General features: G+C 42.5%; 1 protein-coding gene across 3 annotated transcripts in view; it reads right to left on the reverse strand.

The window, feature by feature from the left end:
- The window catches only part of RTKN2 (rhotekin 2), a 266,798-nt gene that overhangs the window by 42,211 nt on the left and 198,049 nt on the right, over window positions 1-26,538 (reverse strand). The window contains exons 1-3 of one of the 3 annotated variants that reach the window (XM_074958850.1): window positions 19,260-19,383; window positions 10,733-10,932; window positions 6,599-6,657 (exon numbers count right to left, since the gene is read on the reverse strand). In XM_074958850.1, the coding sequence (XP_074814951.1) occupies window positions 6,599-6,657; window positions 10,733-10,893 (220 nt within the window). In that variant the 5' untranslated portion in view covers window positions 10,894-10,932; window positions 19,260-19,383. Of the gene's footprint in view, window positions 1-6,598; window positions 6,658-10,732; window positions 10,933-19,091; window positions 19,215-19,259; window positions 19,384-26,538 lie in introns of those variants that run through there. The other 2 variants (XM_074958849.1, XM_074958848.1) reach the window with 2 other exon arrangements.

Raw genomic sequence — 26,538 nt, forward strand, 5'->3', positions numbered from 1 at the left:
AAGTGAACTCTATAAAACAAAGTTGGCTCCAGAAGTACAATACAGCAACTTTATAAAGAGCATGCAATATTTAGGTGACTTGGGATGGCATCAGTGAACGGCATTAGTGCAAATATGCTGGCTTTCATTAAAAATCTTTAACATCTTCTTTTTATATAGGAACTTTACTAGCTGTGGAATTGGTCTGTACAGAAAGTACACAGAAAAAATACAGATACTTCTGCAGCAAGTCCCATTAGTCAGTTATTCCCAGAGGACTTTTCATCCAAGGTTTCTTGTTGTTTTAATTGGACCAGCAGTAAGGTTGTTATAAAAAGTGTTTGATTTGTTCAGTACGAATGTTATCTAGACCAGCAGCTTTGCCATTCTTCAGGGTGTTATTCTGGAGGTTAATTTGGTCATTTTACATTGTGCCTCAAAATTGTAAGTTTCCTGCTCTTCTTGCTACTCAAGCCGGATCTTGGGTTGTCTGTTTGGTGCCCTGTTATTTTCTAGGAGTTGGTGTACAACCTGGTCTGCAAGAACATTGTAGTGTTGCTCTGCCTTTCTTGGGTCATTGTTAAGCTTCCAGATGGTAATCCATGCTTTCTTGCTGCTATGGGTCGTATCCGTACTCTCAATAAGATTCTGCCATGACTTCCGGTTTTCCTCCATTAGTGCAGAGACCAGTTCTTCACAATTGTCGTCCGTGCACATTTTGGCTACCAGGTTGTGTTTTGCACACCAGAGCCCTTTGACATTTGCTGATATTATTGTCAGTGCTGGCCTTGATGAGGACCATTTTGAATGACATTGACAACTGGTTTGATGTTCTGGTACAGTCAGTCGGTTATGTCGATGACTGAGTTGGTCTGCACGCATAGAAATACTTTGGTTAGATTGTAGTCATAGGTGTTCAGCATGATTTACAGATTTAGAGAATCTAGCCACCAGACTAGCTGACATTTGGACTGACCAAATCAAACACTTCGGACCAGCAACAAAGACCTGGTTGCTTAAGTTGTTTAACATGTGCTCAGTCACACACAAAGCAATGAGCATGTGTTGTGACACTCCTGAAGCTACAGAAGGATGCAATGGAGCTGGTATTTCTGAAGAAATTCAGGCCTATATCACTATTATCACCTCTGCAAACTGTACAAGCATCACATCTTAAATCGTCTACCACCAGTTGCTGAAAAGCACCTAATCCCAGAGTAAGGTGGAGTCTACCCAGGAAAATCATGCACGGGAAAAGTGCTAAACATCAGCCAATACATCAAAGATGGCCTTGAAAAGGATATGGTAACAGGCACTGTTTGTTGTCCTATCAGCAGGATATGACATAATGAATTACTGAAGGCTCCTCTCTAAAAAATACAACATGCTGAAAGATCACCACTTTGTATAACTGATTCAATCTCTATTAGAGCACTGATGTTCCTACATTGAACTACGCAGGAAGCAGAGTTTATGGCAGCAAAAGAAAATGGCCTACCACAAGCAAGCATACTCTTGCCAGTACTCTTCAACATCTACACAAATGATCAACTGTTCCAGCTCAACACAAGAAGTTTTATCTATGCTGATGATCTATATGTTGTTGCCCCAGCCAAGGATCTCACCCTGATGTAAGCTACATTAATATCGGCACCATCTGGGCGCTCAGTCTATTACACTAGGAACTAGTTGCATGCCAACACAGCCAAAACACAAGTGAGTCTCTTCCATCCTCAGCATCTGAGGCCAATATACAGCTCAACATCATCTGGAATGGGGTATCGCTTGCTCAACACTGAAATCCTGTCTACCTTGGAATGACGCTATACGGCACTCTCTCCTTCAAGGCACACATGAAGAAGACAAAGGGCAAAGTTAGTGCCCGGAACAACATACTCAGGAAGCTTGCAAATTCAAAATGGGGAACCAACCCAGCAACACTAACAGCCAGTACACTTGCACTTTGCGATTTAACAGCTGAATACGCAGGTCCAATGTGAGAGAGGTCAGCTCACACAAAGAACCTGGACCATGTGCTGAATTAACAGCTACAGCTACATCATATGATGCCTAAAACAGTGAGCTGTCTTTTTGTGCTTGCTGGAACTGCTTCTGTGGCTATTAGGAGAGCAGACATCTGCTTCATGGTCACAGCAGTTAGTTGCCTGAAATCTCAGAAAAGCTTCCTAACTGCAACAGAATCACTTAAAAAAATCGCTGACAGCTAAACAAGTGGAAATGTGGCTCAAATGGCTCAACATACTCAATGAAGATGCCAAATGCCCATCTACATTGCCAAACACCTTCCCGCAGGTGCGGAAAAAGATTGGTTAACCTGGAGATGTTTAAAATGACTCCGATCAAGAGCTGACAGGTCAAAAGTCAATATGCAGAAGGGGAGCTATTCCAACTACCTAGACACACACGACTGAGGTGAACTGCAAACCACAGAACATCTGTGGGTCTTCTGGCTCCTGGAGGAACTGTGCACCAGAAAGATCTCACCAGGACTACGGATCAGGCCATATCATGTGCCCAACACTGGAAAAAATCTATGGTTGTGGTAAAGGGACACAAGATGAATCAGAATAACTGTAGAAAGAGTTTCAGGAGTTACATTAAATACAAATGTTTACATTTAGGCAAGATTAAGGTGTGATTCACAATATTAAGTGTCACAATGGCGGAGCTTTACAGGCTCATCTATTTTTAAGTGTGTACAGGAGACCTGATGAATTTTCTTTCAGTCTTTAAGGTGCCACCGGAATCCCCACGGTTTTTGTGGATACAGATTAACACGGCTACCCCTCTGATACAGTGGATGGTGAGTATACAATTTTAGATGATCCTAACTTTTAAAAATCAATGTCAAATAAATTGCCTTTCAGTTTCAAAATTTCAGTCATTCTAGCTGTCTAAAAGTAAAGGTTTTTAAAATAAGAAAAAAGTGTTTTTGTCCATTTTCCTTTTATTAATTCAAAAAGCTACAGGAATCTCTCAAATTTAAAAAAAAAACCTGAGCATGGAAAATTTCAGCCTTAAAAGACAAAAGGTCTAAAAGTTATAAAATATATGGAAATGGAGTTCAGTAGAAAAGTTTTTGAAACTTTAACATAGAAAGTCATGAATGACTGCTACGTTGGCTAACAATTAAGAGTACTTTTGTATGCCTCCTTCGACATCATGAAAGATGAAAAATTTACGCCTTAATCAGAAAAAGTCATCAGGATATAGACACTCAATTACTTGAACAAGTTTAAAATGATACTTGTAAACCATTTATCAAAAATTCAGATCAATTTTCACACATTTTAATTTCAGTTACAATTAGCTGTAAATCCATATGGATTTAAATTAGATACATTCATGTAGTACAATTAATCAGTTTTAAATCCAAGGATTCCTTTTGACATTTTATTTATAGATCATTATAAAAACAGACCTTTAAATTACAGTTATGCTTTTTGATCAACATTTAATTTATTGTCTGCTGACAAAGTAATTGGTAAAACAGATAAATTATATAGTTTATTCATGCAAGGGGGATTTAAATGCATGAAAACAATATAAGAGCAAGAAAAATTATGGATAACGAATGTATTCCCCACTCCATGCTGAGATAAAGCTGCTACCCTTCTGAGTCTATTCTATGTGCCCTAGCATCCAACAAAATGATTAGAAGATTCCATTAAGCCTTGGTGACAGAACAGCATATTTCACACACCCCAAAAAAGAAAAGACAAATTTAACTTACTTTTAAACTGTCTGTACTGTAATAAAAAATAGAGTCATTTTAACTTGTGTTTTTTTGGTGTTTATTGCTCATTTAAACAGTGATTTAGAAAAAGCATTGTCAATGTCTACCAGATTTTCGCGGGCATCAGCAGCAACCGCACTATGAACCAACCTCAGTCATGGTTAAGGATACAAGTCAGTCACGGATTCCGTGATTTTATGAGATCTCTGTACTTCCTGAAAATTTCAATAATTCAGCCCTGCGACACTGGGGCTCCAGCTTCAGGGCTCCTGTTTCAGCCCCGTGGCGCTGGCTTCAATAAATCCATGATTTATTGTTCATTGCCCATGTCCTGTCCATGACTTAATAACAATACCCATGCCAAAATCATAGCCTTAGTCATGGCATAAGGTCAACAGACTAGCACATGTTTACACTAAGGCTAAAGCTGGCCCAACATGTACACGTGCTTGTTTAGGTACAGAACCTACAGTATAACCTTTTTAAAAATGCGTTCAGTAACTGAACACTTGATTCATCAAGTCGGAAGAACCTCAATTCCTATCATAAAATTTTGAAAGATACATTTGGAATCTAACATTTCAGTTTCCCTGTACTTATCTTGTGTCAAATCATGTCAAAAATCAGTGGTGCATCCGAAAATTGAGGATAATACTACCTCACTACTCCGCAGGAGTGTTTTGAGAATAAATAAAGGATTGTGAAGCACTTTGACATGTACTGATGAAGTGTTAAATAAAAGTTAAGTATTATTACAGTAGATGCTCATCAGTAGCAACATATTGGTGCCCTTTTGTTATGTTGCTCCTAAGTGGCTGTTGCTGTTATGGGGATTGTTGACAATTCACAGTAGGGAAAGTGTTCCCAGGGGAATTGTTGCTCCTAAGCAGTGGTTGCTCTTACAAGATGTTGCTGCAAACAAGTGTCTACTGTATTGTATTATAAGATCCTACAGATTTCATGATAGGATCGTGTAGAAGTTGGGCTATGAGGGATCACGCAAAACATTTTTAAAAGCTCCTAACAAATCCTATTCACTTTCAAAGGGATTCGGGCACTTTTGAAATTTTTATCCCCAGACTTGAACACATGTATTTTTAAGTAAATGAATATATTTACCTTTCAAATGTGTTTAAGCGTTTAGGCAGATACAAAAGCATTCCATAATATGAAAGTCCTTCAAAGTAGCAGGAAGATCTTGGGTGGGGTTTTCAAACGCTCTCCAAATTACTAAAGAGCACGGGTTCCACTGAAAGGCAACGGCTTATGCTCCTAAATCAGGGGTCGGCAACCTTTCAGAATTGGTGTGCCGAGTCTTCATTTATTCACTTTAATTTAAGGTTTCGCGTGCCAGTAATACATTTTAATGTTTTTTAGAAGGTCTCTCGCTATAAGTCTCTATATTATATAACTAAACTATTGTTGTATGTAAAGTAAACAAGATTTTCAAAATGTTTAAGAAGCTTCATTTAAAATTAAATTAAAATGCTGATCTTATGCTGCTGGCCCACTCAGCCCGCTACCAGCCTGGGGCTCCGTTCACCTAGGCCAGCAGCAGGCTGAGCGGGGCCTGTGGCCGGGACCCCGGCTGGCAAGGGGCCGACAGCCAGAACCCCAGACCAGTAGCGGGCTAAGCAGGGCCAGCGGCTGGGACCCCAGACCAGCAGTGGGCTGAGCGGCTCAGCCAGCTGCCACTCAGCCCGCTGCCGGTCTGGGATCCTGGCCCTGCCCACATAGAGCAGGTACCTACCTTCTCCCTGGTTCGAGCCCATTCTCTTCCTCTCTCTCTCTGCACTGAGCTGAGGGTGGCAGTGCACTGAGCACAGGGCTGGGGGTGAAGGAGGAGGCTGGGGGTTGGAGTGTAGGGCCTGGCCAAGAGCTAGAATGAGGGAGGGGGCTCAGGGTTGGGGCAGGAGGTTTGGGTGTGGAGTGCTTACCTGGGCAGCTCCCATTTGGTGCAAGGGGTGCAAGTGGGAATGAGGGGGTGTGTGTCCAGGAGCTCCCGTTTAGTGGTCAGGGTGGGGGTGGGAATGTGGGGCATGAGGTGTGGGGGGCGGGAGGGGGCTGGGTATGTGTGGGGGGTGCAGGAGTCAGGAATGGGGTCGTGGGGGGGTGCAGGGGGCTGGGAGTGTGTCTGGGGGTGTAGGAGTCAGGGAAGAGGGCTGGGGGTGTGGGCTAGGGTCATGGAGATGCTCCCAGCCCCCTGCCCAGAGCGGCTCATGGCAGGGGGCTGGAGGGGATATGCACCCCTTCCCCAAGGCCCAGTCCCCACCTCTTCTCCACCTCCTTCCCGGAGCAGCGAGTGCGCTGCGGCTCCGCTTCTCCCTCTCCCTCGCAAGGGCCATCAGCTCATCGGCAGCAGGGAGGGAGAGGAGGAGGGACAGGAACCCAGCATGCTGGGGGAAGAGGCGGAGGAGGGAGGAGCTTGCCTGCCCTGCAGCCGCGGACCAAGCTTCTTCACCCTGCCCCCGCAGGGGGGCGGAGATGAGCGGGCTGGGGTGGGCAGGATTTTTAACAGCACGCTCCTGCCTGCCGGGGTCCTGGCCCCGGCCCCACTCAGCCCGCTGCCAGCCTGAGTTCAGCAGCAGGCTGAGTGGGGCCAGCGGCTGGGACCTGGCAGGCAGCAGCGTGCCATTAAAAATCAGCTCGCATGCCATCTTTGGCACGCGTGCCATAGGTTGTCAACACCTGTCCTAAACCATCTAGGCATTTTTTAAAATCCCACCTTGTTTGTATATTTGGCCAAATGAAAAACACTGTCCAATCATATATACTGTGTAATGATTGAGAACTGCTAATATATATACTTTATTCGATTTTTCTAGATTTACAACAAAATGCAACGATCATCCAGTTGCGTACCTGAAATGGCAACCTTTCCTCTACATGCTGCACGCTCTTTAGTCCGAACATCTGAACACCTGCCAAAAGAAACAGAAGACTTGGAATAATGTACTTTTACCTCTAAAAGCAAGCTTTTGAACAACATTAGCAGTTTTTAAAACTTCCACAATTGGTTTAAGATGAAAGTTTCACACGTGTTCAGTCCAGATGCTTTTCTTTAAAGAATTTGGCTACCTTTGGATGTAGAGGCGCCCATGCTTAAGTTGTTCAGTTTGGTGTATTCTTGAAGGAAGATATTGTAAACTTCCCTAATTTCACAGAGGATTGGATCCTTAAACCATGTAAACTGGACATTAAAGGGTAAGTGAGCAGATCTGTCTTCCCTGCATTTTCCAACTCCAAGAGAATCTAGTTATGTCTATTGCTTCTCCCTTTCCTTCACACACACACACACACACACACACACACACACACACACACGTGAAGAGACTATAATTTACTTTCTCCATTTGAGCATATTAAAAGTTGCAGAGATAAACATTTCCTCCTCAACTAACAGACGTTCTTATTTCCAAGTGCTGTGTTTTCTGGGTGATAATTAATATGCAGATTACCTGAGGTTTTGATAAGGGAAAAACTAATTAATACACCTTGAAATGAACCTAGAAACAAATCAGGAGCCAATACAATCTCTGAAGCATGTGAAGTGTTCCCTGAGAGAACCACCACTAAGTATGGGGCCAGCCATATTCTGTACTAACTAAAGTTTCCAAGGTGTCTTCAAAGGTAGTCCCATGTAAATCATAATGGAATGGACCAATTTGGAGGTAACAAAGGAATGAACAGTAGTGAGCGCCACATCCATTTGCAACCTTTCTTATCTCCTGGCCAACTTAAGTTAACAGTTCCTAGTCACTACTGATATCTGGGCATCCAGAAGTAGCTAGGACACCTAGACTGTAAATCTAAGTAAGAAGAGGTCAGCACATCACTCATTTGAGAGGGCGGAAGTCACTTCCACAATTACAACCAATTGCCTCCCATAGCCCTCAGGCACCACCAGTCTTACCTGGATTGAATCTCAACCAAATGCCAGACACTGGTACAGATGATCGACTGCATTATGACCATTCAACAAAGCAGAGACAAAATCCAAGGCCTGGTCTATACTACATTGGTATACTTATATCACTCGGGTGTGAAAAATCCACTCCCCTGAGTGATGTAGTTATGCCAACCTAACCCCCTGTATCGACAGCATTATGTCGATGGGAGAGCTTCTACCGACTCTTGTGAAGGTGGATTAATTACACTGTTGGCAGATGCTCTCCTGTTGGCGCAGTAGCGTCTTCACTAAAGCACGAGAGCTGCATCGGTTTAGCTGCGCTATTGCAGCTTGTAAGCGTAGACCTGCCCCAAATGTTGTCAGAATGCTGATGGCACTGTAACACAAAGCTAATGGTTTCAGGTGCCCTCTGAAAGGGGATGAGACAGAACTCTGTAAAGTCCCTGTCAAAGAGAGCTTTTTGGGTGGACAAGCAGCCATCCAGTGCTGTTCTCTAAATCGCTGAGAAAAAAAACCAAAAAAACCAGCAGACACACAAATGTATCTCCAAGAATCTATGCTTTGATCTGCAACTGTATCACCGCTACCAAAGTGGATTGGTTTAAATCACCTAATGGAAAGTATCAAGTTAAATAATGGATTTTAATCAACTTTGGCATTTGTACGTCAGTTATTTTCTAAAGAATGGTGCATTCTCATTGGTTGATATAGCCATTATGACATGTTGATTTACAAGTACATAGAGCCTTTACACTAGATTTGGTAAATCTTTTTGTTACCTAGGAGGATATACTATAGCTATATACATTTATTTAAGCAATTATATAGTTTAATGTTTTCAGATTCTCATTACTTGTACATTTCAGTATGTCAGAAAATAGTGAATGATATATTGCTTATTTACTAAATAATTAATGTTTTGCTCAAGATTTGTGTCAAGCTGCGTTAGGATAGTAACTTGAATTTAATTAAACATACAAAACAGCATATAAAATGTATTTTTATTAAACAACACAATCTTAAATGTTTTGGATACATAAACTTCTCTTATCAAACCAGGTTTCACATTTACAACTAAATGATTTATTAAACAGTAGGATTAACTGTAGTCAGCGAATTTAACTGATTATTTCAGGTCAGTTGGGGAACATTTTTAAATATTCCTAAATGAAAGTGATCGAAGCTTAAGTTCCTACTAGCCTAAGTCTCTTGACAATAAGAATCTCTTAAGTTAGTTAGACTGACCTACTGGGCCATATTTATAAAGCTTGACCTCAAAATCTAGAATTAGGAGGGGAAATATCTTTCTTTATATAGAAAAGCAGCCTTTAACTCAAAGCTTTTGATAGAGGCTCATGGAGTCAGCATATTTTAAGAAACTGTAATAAGTTTAGACCTTACGATATTTTGTATTAAATTCAAATTTCATTTTAAACAGGTTTCTTAAAAAAAAAATTTAAATATCAAACATCTGATTTAAATTAAAAAACTGGATTTTTTTATTTAATTTTTTTAAATCATAGGTATTTATCCACCCTAACCACTACTTTGTGGTCAATGGTATCAAAAGCCTACAGATCTAAGAATCAGCATAAATATTTGGTCTTTCTCCTTTTGGTGATGGAGAAAGAAAAGATAATGCCATATAAGTCTTTAACTTATTGTGAAAAAGCAATATAACTGGTAAAAGTTTGATGAGTCCATAAAATGTACTATGGTTTTGTGCATACGCAATAATTAAAAAAATTAGCTTTAATCATCAGGGTTAATCTGGCCACAAAATAAAATTCGCTAGATTTACCCCCAAAAGGCAACATTTCTAGATGCAAAATGTTAGAAGTTTGTTGCTATGGATACAGTTCATTGGGACTAAGCACATAGTTGCTTGAAGAGTTTCTGCACTGAATTGCTACATAATACTTCATTAAAATGATAATCTGAAAGAAATGGTAGCTCTATATCACTCTTCAATATTGCATACAAGTTCTAGTCCCTTCTGCAGAGCAACATTATACAAGTAAACTGGTCATACTTTAACTCACTCAGGAGTTATAATTAGGGCATATTATCAACAAAGCATTTGTCTTCATGTTTGTGAAGAACTGTGTATTTTGATTACTATGATGTAGTTAACTAAAATGGCCAGCAGAGGGTACCAATTAACCACTGTGCACAGTCGATCATTAAAGTACATTTAGAAAGAGTAAAAGATTGAAAACTAGAAATAAAGGTATGCTAGTTTGGAGATATTCCCATAAATAAGGCCCTACTTAGCTTGCAATATTGAGGATTCCACAATATTAGTCTTCCACTGCAATTTTTACAGGAGGAGCCCTTCTCTGTGTGGAGCTGACAGTGGGAGCCTCAGCCACCCCGGGGACAGAGAGCGGAAGCGCCTGTCTTTAGCCCCGTATTCCCGCTGTCAGCCCCGGGCCCCCACTCTGAGCCCCAGGTGGCCGACAGCAGGAGCCGCCGCTCTTATCCCCAGGTGGTCAACAGCGGAAAATAGCGAAAAAGTAATAATGGACTTTATTACTTTTCTGCAATTTTCCATGGCTTGTCTGCAACTCAGCTGCAATTTTTTGACAATCATCCTGCAATTCAAGTACAGCCTTACCCATAAGGTTTTCCATGCTCTGTTCCTTCACACACATAACCTGATATCTCTGCACATGTTCAATGTAAACTTTTATTGTACAAAACATGCTCATCAGGGTATCCCACACTTACGTCTTGAACTAATGGATAATGCCCATAATATGTTTCAGTAGAGAACAAATTACCTCAATTTACATTTTCTGAAATACCAAACCCAGTAGCTTGAAAGGAGGTTATGAAATGCAGATTTAATGCTCCAGTACAATGAAAAGATCAAGTCTCTATAGGTTTTTGTTTTGGGGGGGAGGCAGGGGAGTTCGATGGGGTGGGGCGCGGCAAGCCATTACTAGATCCAATTTTCTGGGTAAGCCTCCTGATACAACACTAACGATTACCTAAACAGTTTTTATTTTATTTTTTTAAATCACAACCTAGAGCTTGCCATTGAATTCTCAATTTGTAACAAAACACTCGAGATTATTACTGACCATCCTCCTGTTCTGTACGAGACTGGCTCCTCTTTTTGTTTCTGTAGTTCTGTCTTGTAGGCAAGTATGCGAGCATTGCAAACCATCAGGTTTTTAACTGCATGCAGCACTTGGTCTTTTTGGGTGCTCACTGCAAGCAGTTTACAGATTCCCTCTCGCATGCGGATTTCAAAGTCAATCTTTTCTTGAATGCTGCATTCCTAGATATCAAGATACATACAAGATTGTCAAGAGAGCAAACGTTGTAGAAATATAATAAAATCCAAATTAATAACAGTACAGAAATCGTATTAAGTTTTTTTTTTAGAAGAACTAAGTATTTACCTATCATTGAAAGCATGTGGTACCCTAGGTCTTTAATCACTACACAGTCAGTAAGACTACTATTTGAAATGAGTATCCTTTTTTCCTACATAAAAGAGAATACTGGAATGAACTGGTGCATACTGGATTGTGCATTCAACAAGAAGATTAGGGTGAGCTCTAATTCAGATACTGACATTGACTCACTGTATGACCTGAAAGTCACTTAACATACATGCTTCAGTCATCCCGTTTGTAAAATAATGATTTTTCTCTACATCATATAGATGTTGTGAGGCCTAATTAAACAATGCTTACAGAGTATAAAGCTTTTCAACATTCCACTGAAAAACATTTATTTAAGTGGAGCATCTGTGTATTAAGGGGAACAGAGTACAACTAAAAGAGAGGGAAAGATTTCAAATAAATTATATATATATATATATTTTAGATATCCTTCTTTGCTCATCTTGAAGGGGATATAATCAATAGCGATGTGCACTTTTTGGTAAATGTAGTTAAAGAATTCAGATACACCTGAATATGTAAAAAGGTAGACTGCAGGATGCTACTGTCCTTTGTTCAAATAGGATATAAATTTAATGCTTATTAAAGTGAACTAAAAATCAGACTTCAACGACCTTGTAATAGTTTAAAGATTAACCTACAAAGAGTGCATTCTCTCTGACAGAGGAATTAATATTTATAAAGCACTTTTCTTCCAGAAGGAAGCTACATATATATTATAAAATATTATCTCACCACTGAAATACAGCATGAAATATATTACCTTGCTACTTGGGGAGGTGGGGAAATATTATCTGTGCATTATACTTAAGATCTTGTGGGAAATATGAATTTTAGTTAACTTTCCATATTACCTTCCAAAAAATTGAAAATCTGCAAAGGTTACTTGCACTATATCATCATCTTGGTTTGCAAATTAAAATCTGTCAACAATTCATATTAATACAGACGAGAAGTTATTTTAAAGGAAGCCAGGTCTCGCAGCTAGCACCATGTTGGGGAGCAAGGAAATAGGATGGTGTGTAACACACAGCAGATTGCCATTTGCAGTTCGCCCCCCATCAGCCTGTCCTCTCATTAAATGGGCTACCACTAGATAATGCCAAAGCGGCAAAGAGTCCTGTGGCACCTTATAGACTAACAGATGTACTGGAGCATAAGCTTTCGTGGGTGAATACCCACTTTGTCGGATACATGTAGTGGAAATTTCCAGAGGCAGGTATAATGCCAGTGCTCCTAAGCATTAGCACTGGTCAGAAGATGGCTGTTTGTAAAAGGCAGCACTGATCAGAATCGGGTCTCTTTCTTCCCTCCAACTGCTACAGACCATCACAGTTCCTTTTTCTTTCGGTTACTGGTTGTTTTGGCTATCAATTTGCTATCGCAGTGAAGGAGGTTGTATCATGCTTCAGGTTAGAGCAGTGATACTCAGATTGAGGCTAGCAAGCTGTAAGCAGCTCTTTAATGTGTCTCCTGCAGCTATTTGTAGCACATGACATTGAAACTCTGATTTAATTATTATCCAATCAGGATGTTTTTACTATGTTATTAACCAATTGTCTTTGATAAAATAATAATACTTGGTCAGCCATTTTGCTGTGAGGAAAATAAATAAAATAAATAAATATATAATAGTAAATAAAACAATCAATTGAACATTACTGTGGCTCTTTTGGGTAATGTTGATTGCTAATTTGGCTCCTGAACCACTGAGGTCAGAGTATCACTGGATTAGAGCAGTGTGTCTTGATCTCAATCAATGGTGGGGGCATAATTACTTCTAGACTATGAAGCAATGGGGCAGGTTTGTATTGAATGGGTGTGTTTGTACTAGAAGCAACTGCCTGGTGCCCTGTGGAATAAACAAACTATGTTAGCAAATAATTGAGGTTTTGAGGTACAATTAACTTGTCTTGTTTAAAAGACTGAAAACCTTAAGATGCCTGCTCCTGGCAGCAAGCAATGGATTCCCCTCAAAAAGGGTAGAATTAAAGGGTGCACCAGCTGCTTCTCGCAACCCTGCAGAGATTGGGAGTTTGGAGAAATTTCCTTTTTCAGTAAGTTAGACAACAGCCCACCTTTGATGCAGAAAAAAAAAAAGCAGGTTTCTCCCATTCCCTTCTCCTTACTCTATCCCCTCCATCACTCACTATCCTCCCTCCCCGATTCATTCCATATCCCACATTCATCATCATCTCCTCCTCCCACTCATGATCTCCCTGTTCTGCTCTCTCTCACACATGGGAGAGAAAGAGAAGTAGGGAGCCCCAGAGCCTACTGCCCTCCAGCTAGGCGGAGTAAAAATGGCAAGGAGAGAGGAGGGTGAGCCCCAGAACCCTTACTTCTAGCCAAGAACATCAGCTGAAATGGGGAAGAAGGGCCTCCTCCCAGATATCTCCTAATTCAGGAAGCAAACATGCAGTTTAGGGTAAACTTGCTTGGCAACCACTACCATGCCCCACCTTTTTTTGCAGAGCTCTTTTGTTGCTTCTGGCCCAGCTTTTCTTCTGCTGTACAGAAGGCTCTCAATCTTCCAGCTGGCCTCCTCTCACACCTCTACACTCCAGAAGACCCACTTTCCCTATTTTTAAAGGGATCAGCAGCTCAGAGTCTCTATCTCCAACCTCCCAGCTTTAAAAAAGGGAGCAGCTCTCATTACTCTTTTCCTCTGTCTCCAGTCCTGATAACAGAGCAGTGGTGCACAGACCACTATACTCCTTTCCCATCCCATTCTAAAGAGTCAGTAGCTTCCTAACCAGTCAGTCCACTTGCTCAGGCAAAATTTCTCCTTCTCTCAGAGCGTGGGTTTTCCAAGCCCTGTTGTAGAATGCCCTGAACTTGTGTCTGCTTGGGCAAGTCAGTGAAGAGGGGCAGAAGGAAAGACAGAAATTGATAAGATATTTTGAGGCAAATTCTGTTGAAAAAAATCTTTGTGATAGGGTACTAAGGACTCAGAACAGTTGTGGTAATTGCTTATGCTATGCAGTTCTTCAGCTTCATTCTAATGTTCACAAAAGACTCTTGGCCTCTCTCACAATATCTAGTTTTGAAAGCAAGTGTGCTGGTTGGAAGTGCTCCTCATGTTCAGTTGAGCTTGGGATCTTCCCCATGAGTGGAATAGCCATACATTACTTACATCTATCCCCATGCTACTGTGTAAAAATTTTGCCCAAGAACTTCCTATCATTGCCAGCTTCAGTGTAACTGTGGAACAGGCAAAGTGCAAGCACCTACCGTGCTTTCAGAGTAGCCCTAGATGACAGGATGACTAAAGAGAGGCAACTAATTGATTAGAGGAGTGATTTAGTGGCTTAATTTGGGAATCACTTGGGTTCCTCGTATCAGCAAAGGATTACTTGATTTTTTCTAAACCTTACAGAGCTTCCCTCTGAAAGTGATAGCATGCCATTGAGAGGACCGGCAGACCATCATTTTATCAAAGGCTGAGTTTACCAGTACATTAGTCTTTTTATACCAACAGGTTTCCCCAATTGTTAATTTCACCAATTCAGTTATACCACTGGTAGCAATAGCATGGACAGGGCTCCAGACAGTCACTGCCATTTTAAGCATGGTTTCAGAGTAACAGCCGTGTTAGTCTGTATTCGTAAAAAGAAAAAAGAAAAGGAGTACTTGTGGCACCTTAGAGACTAACCAGTTTATTTGAGCATGAGCTTTCGTGAGCTACAGCTCACTTCATCGGATTCATAGCATATCGTGGAAACTGCAGAAGACATTCTATACACACAGAGACCATGAAACAAAACTTCCTCCCACCCCACTCTCCTGCTGGTAACAGCTTATCTAAAGTGACCATCAAGTAGGGCCATTTCCAGCACAAATCCAGGTTTTCTCACCCTTCCCCCCCCCCCCCCCCACATACAAACTCACTCTATTACCAGCAGGAGAGTGAGTTTGTATGTGGGGGGGGGGGGGGGGGAAGGGTGAGAAAACCTGGATTTGTGCTGGAAATGGCCCTACTTGATGGTCACTTTAGATAAGCTGTTACCAGCAGGAGAGTGGGGTGGGAGGAAGTTTTGTTTCATGGTCTCTGTGTGTATAGAATGTCTTCTGCAGTTTCCACGATATGCTATGAATCCGATGAAGTGAGCTGTAGCTCACAAAAGCTCATGCTCAAATAAACTGGTTAGTCTCTAAGGTGCCACAAGTACTCCTTTTCTTTTTTCTTTTTTCATTTTAAGCATGCTATTCTAAAGGATTGTCTATAGGTGGAATAGCCCACAATGGGTGGTCTGCAATAGCTTCCCTGTGGACACTTATTTCACACTAAGAGTGCTTGTGTGAGGTTTAGCTTAATCCACTTTACAAGTGAATTAAACTAAACTGTACACATGCATTTAATGCAGAAATATCCATGTGGGAAGCTATTATAGCATAACTACTGCACTTTAAATTCACACCCTTGCTTATTTCACCATAGCTTCTCCCTGTAGACAAGATCTAACTCGTCTCAAAGCAGGTTTTCCTTTGCAGGTTACACTTAAGATGCCACAAGTTCCCAGAGTCTTATCCCCATTAGTGGTTTCTTAGCATTCCTACTTTTGGTGCAAAATTCTAGAAAGTTTCCCGGTGTTGATGGGGCCAGGGAGTCTCACCAAAGCAAAAGCAGCTATGGAGTATAAAATATAAATTGACTATATTTATAAAGAATGTCCAAGTCACTCTGAGCTACAGAACTGCTATCACAATGTTCTTGGAGCATTTCAGGGCTAAAGCGTTGGGCTTTTTTTCCTTCATTGTGAGAAAGACTTTTAAACGTTACATTTATAATCATTCCTGGAAAAAAAGCCATAGAAATCAGTTAAGATGGAGAAATTAATTTAGTAAGCTTTTAGTGGACAAAAAAAGCATCTATTCCACAATAGCTATTATATATCCTATACTGTAAATAAATGGGTTCTCGGTATTTCAACTTTTGGTCTAAGCCAGAGTACAAGTGCTGTTTACATCAGCAAATCATTTATTAAAAATTCATATGTTCCACAATTTAGAAGCAAATAATTTTCAAAAATGTATGCAGTTCATTGCAATGGCTTTTCATGCACTTCAGCATATCTCTTCTACAGAATTTTGCAATAAAATAATAAAACATGTTTACTCTAGATGATAGCACTATAATAATTTCTTACGGACAAGTAGTTTCTTGCTGTGACGCTTTTGTACTGATGTGCTAAATGTTTCTATCATGACAAAATGCAACATCATGGCTCTTAAAAGAGACATGATTACCATGTTCTGATTACCCTTTTGCTTCCTCCATGCACAGAATCTTAGTGGTCCAATAATCGTACCTTGCACCTACATAGTGTTTTTCATCTGTATCTCACAAAGCACTTTAGAAGTGAGTAAAAGTATGGGCCCCATTTTACAGATAGGGAAAATGAGAGAAAGTGCAAATCAAATCAAGGGCACAACTGACAACAAAACCCAAGCCTCTTGATGTCAACTCCTGTAATCTAACCATTAGATCAGACTGCCACCCCATCTGAGAGAATTCTTGAAGTACATAGTATTAGAAAAATGGGATTCCTGCCAGTCTGCAACTCATAAAAGTACTCGTGTTTAGCTCCAACAGCAAATTGATCTTTACTATATTTAGATTTATGTTCAAAAATAAGGGACACTTATCCAACACTCTGTACACACACCCTGCCATAATTTACAAAAATAAAATTAAAACTCCTCTCCATCTCCACATTCTCAACCCTTATCAAAACCCACCCGCAGTGGCAACCCACACTGAATGTTTAGGGCACATAGCTTTTCTTTCAGCATTTCTAAGCAGACGTCTCTCTTCACGTTCACTTTTCTATCATCAGTCTCTCCCAGGACCTCCAATTAATCTCAAATAAACACCTCGGACACACAGGTAACAACAAGCTATATGCGCGAAAGAGAAAAAGAATTCATCAGAAAAAAGACTGGTAATCTCTAGAAATGGCATTGAGAAAGTGAGAAAAACTGACCTATATTCAAGCAAATATAATGAATATTATAGGTTTTAATAGCCTACAAATCATATATGCACATAGTTTGAAATACCTTGCTCACCAAGTACTCAAAATATTTTGATATATATATGCATATCCTCCTTCATTTCTCTCAAAACCCTCCATGTATCCTTTCGTCAGCACTCTCTGATATTTACTGTGGAGCTTCCCGAAACTGATGGAGGGAAGCCAACACAAATTTATCCTCCCCAAGAGCCACTCGACCCAAGTCCATAAGACGATCACCTGCAAACTCAATCATGTGAAGTATGGATAGAGCATGAAGCAGAAAGCGGTGTGCGCACTAAAATTCACAATAGTATGTATGTACAGATCAAAAGAAGAAAGAACACACTAACACTTAAGAAAACGAAGAAAAACCAGGCACAAAGGTCCTATACAACTGAGCGTGCTGGATCGTAAACAAAAGATGGCGGCCTTCCGGCTATTACCAGCCAAGGGAGACGCTATACATAATGACAGGTTTCAGAGTAATAGCCGTGTTAGTCTATATTCACAAAAAGAAAAGGAGTACCTGTGGCACCTTAGAGACTAACCAATTTATTTGAGCATAAGCTTTCGTGAGCTACAGCTCACTTCATCGGATGTCACTCCTAGGATGAGTCCCATACAAGTATGAGCTTGGCAGGATTGCTTCACGACACTGCCGTCTCCAACCTCACATTCTTCCCAGATTCTATCGGCAGTGAGATTATTTATTTAAATAAGTTATGAAGGCATGGTCAGAATTTTACCAGTAGCAGCTGTCCAAAAAAATGCTGCCTTAGGAGATTGAAGCAGACGTACTCAAAGAAATACTAATATTACAAGCGCAATTATCGTTTTTTTCTCAGCTCTGGCCTCCCGCCTGTCAATAATGAACAATTAAGGGCAGGGTAAGAGTATTTCTGTAGCCAGATGTGTATATTTTTGTCATATTTTAATGAAAATGTCTATATTTAGAGAGAATCTTCTTTTTCCTCCCCATCTCCTTTATTTATCAACCGATTTTGATAACATTTGAAATGAAGTCAGTTTTTCCTTTTTTAGAGGCCACTCATAGTGCGAGGGCCTAAACTGTAGCTTAGTTGGTTTATGCCTTGATCCGGCCCGGGGTTATAATTTGTGATGGATGGGGGTCTATCATTCTAAGTGCTAAGAGTACGTAAAATAGCATTTTTAAAAGTAAATAATTTAAAGGAGCAAAACTACATTTACAGTGGATTACAAGAAAAAGGCAGTCCAATTCTGGCAGTGAAAAGAGCAGCTGAGACAAATTTGTAAAAGGCTATGAGGCTTTATGCAGACATATAAATGAATAAGGAATTATTTTAAAACTTTAAAATAAGTAAAACAATTATAATTTTGGAAGGCGGTGGGGGAGGGTGCATGTGAAATATTTCACTGGATCAGATCTGCTTTAGCAGCTCAATGCATTATACCAGATGGGGAAGCGCTGCTGGGTCGAGGCACTGGGAGGCACCACGCCTCTAAGAACACAGCCCTGGGAAGCGGGAGCTGAGCGGCACCGTCCTGAGGGGGGGCGAAGCCCCGCTGCCCCCACCCCTTATTTTTTGTAGCCCCTACAGAAGGCTCACCCCGGCTGGATAACTCCCCCTGGGACCCTCCCTAGCTCGGCGGGAGCTCCCCTCGGACTGTATCTGGCAGCGCCCCTACCCCCGGCCCTGACTGAGCCCCTCACGCCCCCTCCCTCGCAGCCAGTCAGCCCCCGCACAGGCTGTACCGCTGTAAACAGCAGGGAGCAGCCTGCAATCCCCAGGGAGGGCAGCTTCAGGGCGGCGGCTTCAGCGGACGTTACTGAGCATGCTCCGTTCGTAAGCGCACGGTCAATTACAGCTCCGGCCCTGCCTCACTCCCACGCCGGGTGCTGGCCCGTGGGTGCCGGCCTGCTCCTCACACACTTGCCGGAGGGAAGCGGGCCGGGGCCCGGCTCGACAGGCTCCAAGCACCGGGCAGCCTCGCGGAACAACGCGCGGGGGTGGCGGGGAGCTGCTCACCGGCTCCTCCTGCTCCGGGCGGGTGGCCCAGGGTCCCCGGCAGCGCTGCATCTCTAGCCGCCCGCACCAGTGTTCAAAACTCCCGCTCCCAGCCTCCCGTCCGGCCCAACGGCAGCCGCGGCCCCGCCCCCAAAGGGAGAGCTCGGCCCCAGCCCCGCCCCCACGCACAGCGTTCAGCGGGCCCCTCCCCCACGGCGACTTCCCGTCTTAGCCAGTCCAGCGAGCCGTGTTCGGTGGTACCCGCCGCAGGCCCGAGTCCGTTGCCGTCACACCCGTCAGAACGTGCGGCATGGCTGGAACTGAGCATGCGCAGTGATATCCAGAGACGCCGCTGCCCTGGCGAGGGCTAGGGACTCGGGTGACAGTTACCCGGCCAGGGCAGGGTGAGCTGTCTCCAGAGGCTGCAAAAATAGGGGATGGGGGCAACGGGGCTTTCCCCACCCTCCCGGCAGACCGGTGCCGCTCAGCTCCCGCTTCCCAGGGCTGTGTTCTTAGAGGCGTGGTGCCTCCCAGTGCCTCGACCCAGCAGCGCTTCCCCATCTGGGCTGAGGTATGGCGCTGCTAAAGGAAACTTGGAAGTTTCCCCCCACTCATCTGTCACAATTTGCTCCCCCTGCTGGACGGGAGCCTGGTGAACGGCAGAGGCAGCACAGCAGCACACCCACCGATGTCCGTAACTGCAATCTGTGACGGTGGCAGTTTGCAAAATTACACTGGCTCTTGCTCCCACTGAAGTTAATAAAATCTCCCCCCTGTGTTTTCCGCTGCATGCATCCGATGAAGTGAGCTGTAGCTCACGAAAGCTTATGCTCAAATAAATTAGTTAGTCTCTAAGGTGCCACAAGTCCTCCTTTTCTTTTTACTGAAGTTAATGGGAGTTTTAACAGTGACTGCAGTGCGAGCAGGATTGGGTCCGTGGTGCATAAACTCATCAAAGTAAGGACTTTGGCTTTTATTCCTTTGGAGGAGCTACATGCATAGTTATGGCTCATAAATAACAAGGTTTTATAAAAAGCTGTGATGGAACAGTGTGAACATGATTTGGGGCTACAAGAAAAAGTTAAAGATCTTTTTGTTTCTCAATGTTGGTCTACATGTCCTAAGGTCCTTTCTGAATGTGTGCCTGGATTCTGCTACAAGAGTGTCAGAAAAATTAAAATAATACAAATTCTTCTTGTTTTTTTGTGTTTTAAGTTATCTGTTCTAGGCATCTCTTGAAAAATGGTGAGTGCGGAATCCAGTGGTTGTTAAGGGGTCAGTCTCTTCTGAACAACAGTGAATCTGAAGCTTCACTTCAGAATGAATTTTTGTAGGTGAATTACAAATCCTTGGACACCTAGTCTTAGAATGAAATGCTAATAAAGTTATGTGAAGGGGTGGAGGTAATAGAAATTGAAAGGATGCCAATATTTTGCATCATTTATCAATTACAACAATTTATAAATGACAACAAAATTTATACCTTACTACAGTTAATATTTGTGGTGTTTGCAATAAAGTTCTGCATTTTCAGATTTTTAGCGAGTATATTCATCAAGAATATAATCATGCATCATTAAAATGCATTATTTTGAATACTTGGATAATATTATTGAAACATTTATTATTTTCATAATGTCTAACGAGGAAAATCAATCAAAGTTGAATAATGACCTGTTTCAAGAGATTAATTTTCTTGACACTTATTTTCTTTACGATTCATTATCTTATTTTTTTCTAAAATAGGTCAATACCAGTTCTTTCAGATTAATATTCTTTAAACAGACTGAAACAGACAACTGTTCCTGAGCTTTTAACTATAGGAGGGCCATATGTAGTCAGAGTTCAAATTGAAGTAATACGTCAATTTTTAACTGTATTTTTGGGGTGTCAATTTTCTTTTTAATTATGCAATATTAATGTGATGATACTTCAGTAATTGTGTTAGTTCTGCTAGTTATATGTATTGTGAAAAATTATACATGTAATTATTCATCACATTTAACATAATAAGAATGGAAGCCATCTCTGTCTTCTGTGGTTTTGCAGAGGCGGGTTTCCTTTACCAACTCTAATCTTGCTCAAAAGCTTGTTTAGTTGGACTTCTAAGTACTACCTCTTTCTCTCATTTGTTAGACCTTGGTTTTTCCCTTTAAGCCTTTCCTTAGATAATAATTCCCATTTACTCTCATGAAACCACATTTCTTCAGAAAATATAAGTTAGCATTTGTGACACAACTGAATGCTGTTGGCTGGAGTGGGATAAATCCAGAACTCTAATGGATGGAACAATATGTTAATATAAAGTATTATGAGATTTAGAGAATCTAAAACTCCATTGCTTCATCAGGGTTACACATGCGTTTGAGAGTAAAAATTGTCCCATGGCATTTACAGTCTAAGCAGAAAGGTACAGTGCTTGCTTTCTGCACAGCAGGTAACACAACCCTGAATCAACTGGCATGAAGAGCCCATATGGGATGGAATTCACACCTCCCCACAAGAAGTCTGTGTAACTGTTTGGGGAACTAAGTGGGAGCAGATAGTATGGTATTCAGTCCCAACATGCAATGGGCTCCAGGCTACAACATAGCTCCTCCATTGCTGATATCCCAGTGTCCCAGTGTATGGACTAGAATAGTGACTGCACATTCTGCGGGTGGGGAGTTGACACCCTAGATTATATAGCCATAGGTGGCATGGCTCAAGCCCCCAAAATCCCATTTGTGCTGAACCATTTGTAACTAGCCTCAGTGCTGGAATATTTGAATTCATTGGAGAAACCCACTCAGGATGCAGAAGGCCGTATGTTAGGCCACAGCACAGCCCATTTATACAGCCCAACTGCGGAGTTTATGTAGTGCAGAGGGCCTTATGCTGGACTGAATTTCATCCAATGTGAGAGGCCACCTCTTCCCAAAATTTAAAATCATCTTTACTGTAATGTGTCAGGGCTCTACTGGCCTGGCAAAAAAGATCCATTTACTAAACTTGCATCCCCTACATATTTTAATACTAACCCACAGACTTGGCAGAATATTTTGGGGGACATTTCCATAAGTATGAATGACTTCTAAGAATTGCTTTGAAAATTGATGCACAAGGCTAGCAGTTCTTAGTCCCGATCCAAACATAAACAGACAGAGTATGTTATGATACTGCATAACCCGTAACATGATTCCAATGAATAGAACATGCTAATTATTACTTATTTGTCTTTTGGTAGCACCTAGAGGCCATGACCCCATTGTGCCAGTGTAACCCACACACCTCCTGGGTGTGGTGTTCTGTCCCATCTAGTGGCACCGAGACCAATTAGATTGTATCTGCTCTACAGCTGTAGCTAATAGCCAGTAGAGGCTCATGCTTTAAGCCACAGAGGCCCCAGCTTTGATCCTGCCTGCCGACGACCAGGGTCTCTTGGCATTACAAGTGGGGGCTCGTCTGGGATTTCAACTGGGAAGTCTCTGAAGCTCAGGACGCGCTTCCTTAGCTAGGGGACGTATGTAACCCACACACCTCCTCCTGAGTGTGGTGTTCTGTCCCATCTGGTGGCACCAAGACCAGTTAGAGCAGAGGTGGGCAAACTACGGCCTGCGGGCCACATCCGGCCCGCAGGACCGTCGTGCCTGACCTCTGAGCTCCCAGCCGGGGAGGCTAGCCCCCGGCCCCTCCCCCGCAGTGACGATGACGCGCTGCTAGCGCTCTGGCCTGCTGGGCAGCACGGGCGGCATGGCTGGCTCCAGCAGGGCTGTGAGCTCCTGCCACTCTGAGCAGCTTGGTAAGGGGATGGGGAGGGGGGGTTGGGTAAGGGGCAAGGGATCCTGAGGGGCAGTCAGGGGACAGGGAGCAGGGGGCGGTTGGATGGGGCGGAGGTTCTGGGGGGGAATGGTCAGGGGATGGGAAACGGGGAGGGATTGGATAGGCGTGGGAGTACTGGGGGGGTGGTTAGGGGGTGGGGGTATGGATAGAATCATAGAATATCAGGGTTGGAAGGGACCTCAGGAGGTCATCTAGTCCAACCCCCTGCTCAAAGCAGGACCGATCCCCAATTAAATCATCCCAGCCAGGGCTTTGTCAAGCCTGACCTTAAAAACTTCTAAGGAAGGAGATTCCACCACCTCCTTAGGTAACGCATTCCAGTGTTTCACCACCCTCCTCGTGAAAAAGTTTCCTAATATCCAACCTAAACCTCCCCCACTGCAACTTGAGACCATTACTCCTTGTTCTGTCATCTGCTACCACTGAGAACAGTCTAGAGCCATCCTCTTTGGAACCCCCTTTCAGGTAGTTGAAAGCAGCTATCAAATCCCCCCTCATTCTTCTCTTCTGCAGACTAAACAATCCCAGTTCCCTCAGCCTCTCCTCATAAGTCATGTGTTCCAGACCCCTAACCATTTTTGTTGCCCTTCGCTGGACTCTCTCCAATTTATCCACATCCTTCTTGTAGTGTGGGGCCCAAAACTGGACACAGTACTCCAGATGAGGCCTCACCAATGTCAAATAGAGGGGAATGATCACGTCCCTCGATCTGCTGGCTATGCCCCTACTTATACATCCCAAAATGCCATTGGCCTTCTTGACAACAAGGGCACACTGCTGACTCATGTCCAGCTTCTCATCCACTGTAACCCCTAGGTCCTTTTCCGCAGAACTGCTGCCTAGCCATTCGGTCCCTAGTCTGTAGCTGTGCATTGGGTTCTTCCGTCCTAAGTGCAGGACCCTGCACTTATCCTTATTGAACCTCATAAGATTTCTTTTGGCCCAATCCTCCAATTTGTCTAGGTCCCTCTGTATCCTATCCCTGCCCTCCAGCGTATCTACCACTCCTCCTAGTTCCAATAGGGGGCGGGGCAGTCAGGGGATGGGGAGTAGGAGAGGGTTGGATAGGCGTGGGAGTCCCAGGGGGGCTGTCAGGGGACGGGGGTGTGGACAGGGGGCGGGGCAGTCAAGGACAGGGAGCAGGGGGATTTGGATAGGGGGTGGAGTCCCGGGGGGCAGTTAGGGGCAGGGGTCCCGGGAGCCAAGGGGGTGGTCAGGGGACAAGGAGCAGGGAAGGTTGGATGGGTCGGAGGTTCTGAGGGGGGGCAGCCAGGGGGCAGGAAGTGGGAGGGGGCGGATGAGGGCGGGGGCCAAGCTGTTTGGGGAGGCACAGCCTTCCCTACCCGGCCCTCCATACAGTTTCACAACCCCGATGTGGCTCTCGGGCCAAAAAGTTTACCCACCCCTGAATTAGAGAAAGAGATTGAGTCAGCGCTACAGCCTTAGCTAACAACCAGTTGGCTCATGCTTTAAGCTTCAGAGGCCCCAGGTTCGATCCTGTCTGTTGGCATCACACTAGGTACTTGCAATGCAGATACAACACCATGCATCTGCAACCCAATAGTTGCTCCAGGTATTTCACAACTTAGCTAATTCTTCCAATCAACCATTATTCAAGTTTCCTATGAGCACTCGCTTCCAGAAATACTACGGAGTTTAACAGGATGGAAGTCTCAAGAGTGCACCAAAATGGTTCTGCCAAAAACAGTGTGGGTGTGTGGCTGTGATCAATCGTTGCAAGGACAAGTGAGGCCAGTCACCATTAACTACTCTTTTAACATCTCTGAAAGAGGTTTTTTTTCCCCCTTGTAGTAAAGACAACCAATGGGATTCTGTGGGAGCCTTTCTAGAATTTTACATTGCTAATTAGAATGCTTGTGAAGCACACTTTGTCAAATCCATCTTAATGGGCCTCACAATGTCATTCTATTAATAGCATAAAGGGGGTCATGCCTGCAGCCCTTACACATTTAACAGACATTGACTTGAATTGGAACCAAGAAGAAATCAATGAAAGTTGTGTGTGTATAATCACAGTGTGATTGGGTCCAAATGAATGTGAGTATTTATTACTCTCCTTGAGTCCATTTTTTCCCCAGCTGGTTCAAACATCATTTTATTTTATACTAGAAACATTTTAATTCAAAATTTAGTCTTTCATTCAGTTTCATCTCCATTTGCTTTGGTTGTAATTTGTGTTTATTTACAACGGCCCTAGTTTTGCTATAAAATCAGGGTTTATATTCATTTGAGCTGAAAGATGTTTAAGTTTAAAAATAAAACATGTCAAAAGAGGGTTTCCAACAAAAGTGTTATTCCTTTTCTCTTAAATAAATGTGGGATTGATGTTTTTACATTGCATTTTTAGAAGGAGTGAGTTGTTTCTGTTTTTGCAGGCCAGACTTGATTAACTCTGACTAGGTTGACCTGCTATGGAGATACAGGCAGATATTCTGAACTGGGGATGAGGTGGGCTTTATGCCACCTTTGCAGTCAAGTGTCATAAAGCTACTATGCTGGCCCTATGCCACAAGTGGAGTACCTAGATAGTCGGTAAAACCAGCCTCTGACTCCTTTATTCTGCTGAAGATGGAGCAGCACAAAACAGCAGAAGGAGGCTGGAATTAGGCCCAGGATCCATATCCTGGCTTTGGTGATCTACAGACAGAAGATTTTTTCAGAAGAATCAGCCCCTCAAGCCATCCTTTTATTCACCACCTGTTGTACATCACAGCAGTTAAATAATTAAAAGATTTAGCTTTCTTTTAGCAGAAGAGAAGTTGGGTAGTAGAAGAAACATCACTATCTATCTAAATTACTGCTTTGCTTGAGTGTTGCGTCAGCAAATTATTCTAAATGTAAGGCTTTTCTTTTTAGTTTAGTGGGAATAAAATGTCTACACTTACTCTTGACAGCATTGCAATATTTTTCTTAATTTCTTGGTTCCCACAGCTTGTTACACCTACTCTTTGAATATCAAACATTTCTGGCAGAAATGTGTTCAACACATACTGTACTCTATTTAGATATTCTCCTGAGTGGAAATATGTCACATATAAATCTTGTATAGGCAAGTATTTGCAAGGCTTTATAGCATTTGATTTCTCAGAGTTTAATTTTAAATTGAAAAAGGAAGCATTACTAAGGATTACCATCACATACCACCATTTTAGATGCAGCTAATGGCACAGATTTGTCACCAAAGGAATTTAGTTCAACTTTGATCTTCTTCTGCTTCTTATTAAAGTAAAGTTAGTGCTAATTTAAAGAGACAGGTGTTAGCCCTAGCAACAAACATCTTTTATTTGAGCCTGATCCAACAACAGTTGAAGTCAACGAGAGTCCTTCCGTAGACCTAAATGGTCAGTAGATCAAGCTTTTTGTCCATAAAACAGACTGAACAGAGAAAGCTTCCTTCCATGTGTGTGCCTCAGTCTTGACCTGGATGGATATCCTTTATGAGGGTGAATCCTTTGGATGAGAGACAGCTGGCTAAAACCTAATTCAAACAAGATGGAAATGATGGATGAAGAAAGGACGTTGAGGGTTTGATGAGTAATAGTTTGCCCACCTTTTGTTTGAGAGTTTTACAATTTTGGAGTGCTCTGCTAGTTGCTTCTGGAATTCCAGATGGCAATGGAAATTA

The sequence above is a fragment of the Natator depressus genome, chromosome 7 (genome assembly GCF_965152275.1).
Source record: "Natator depressus isolate rNatDep1 chromosome 7, rNatDep2.hap1, whole genome shotgun sequence".
In the NCBI taxonomy this organism is placed as follows: domain Eukaryota; kingdom Metazoa; phylum Chordata; order Testudines; family Cheloniidae; genus Natator; species Natator depressus.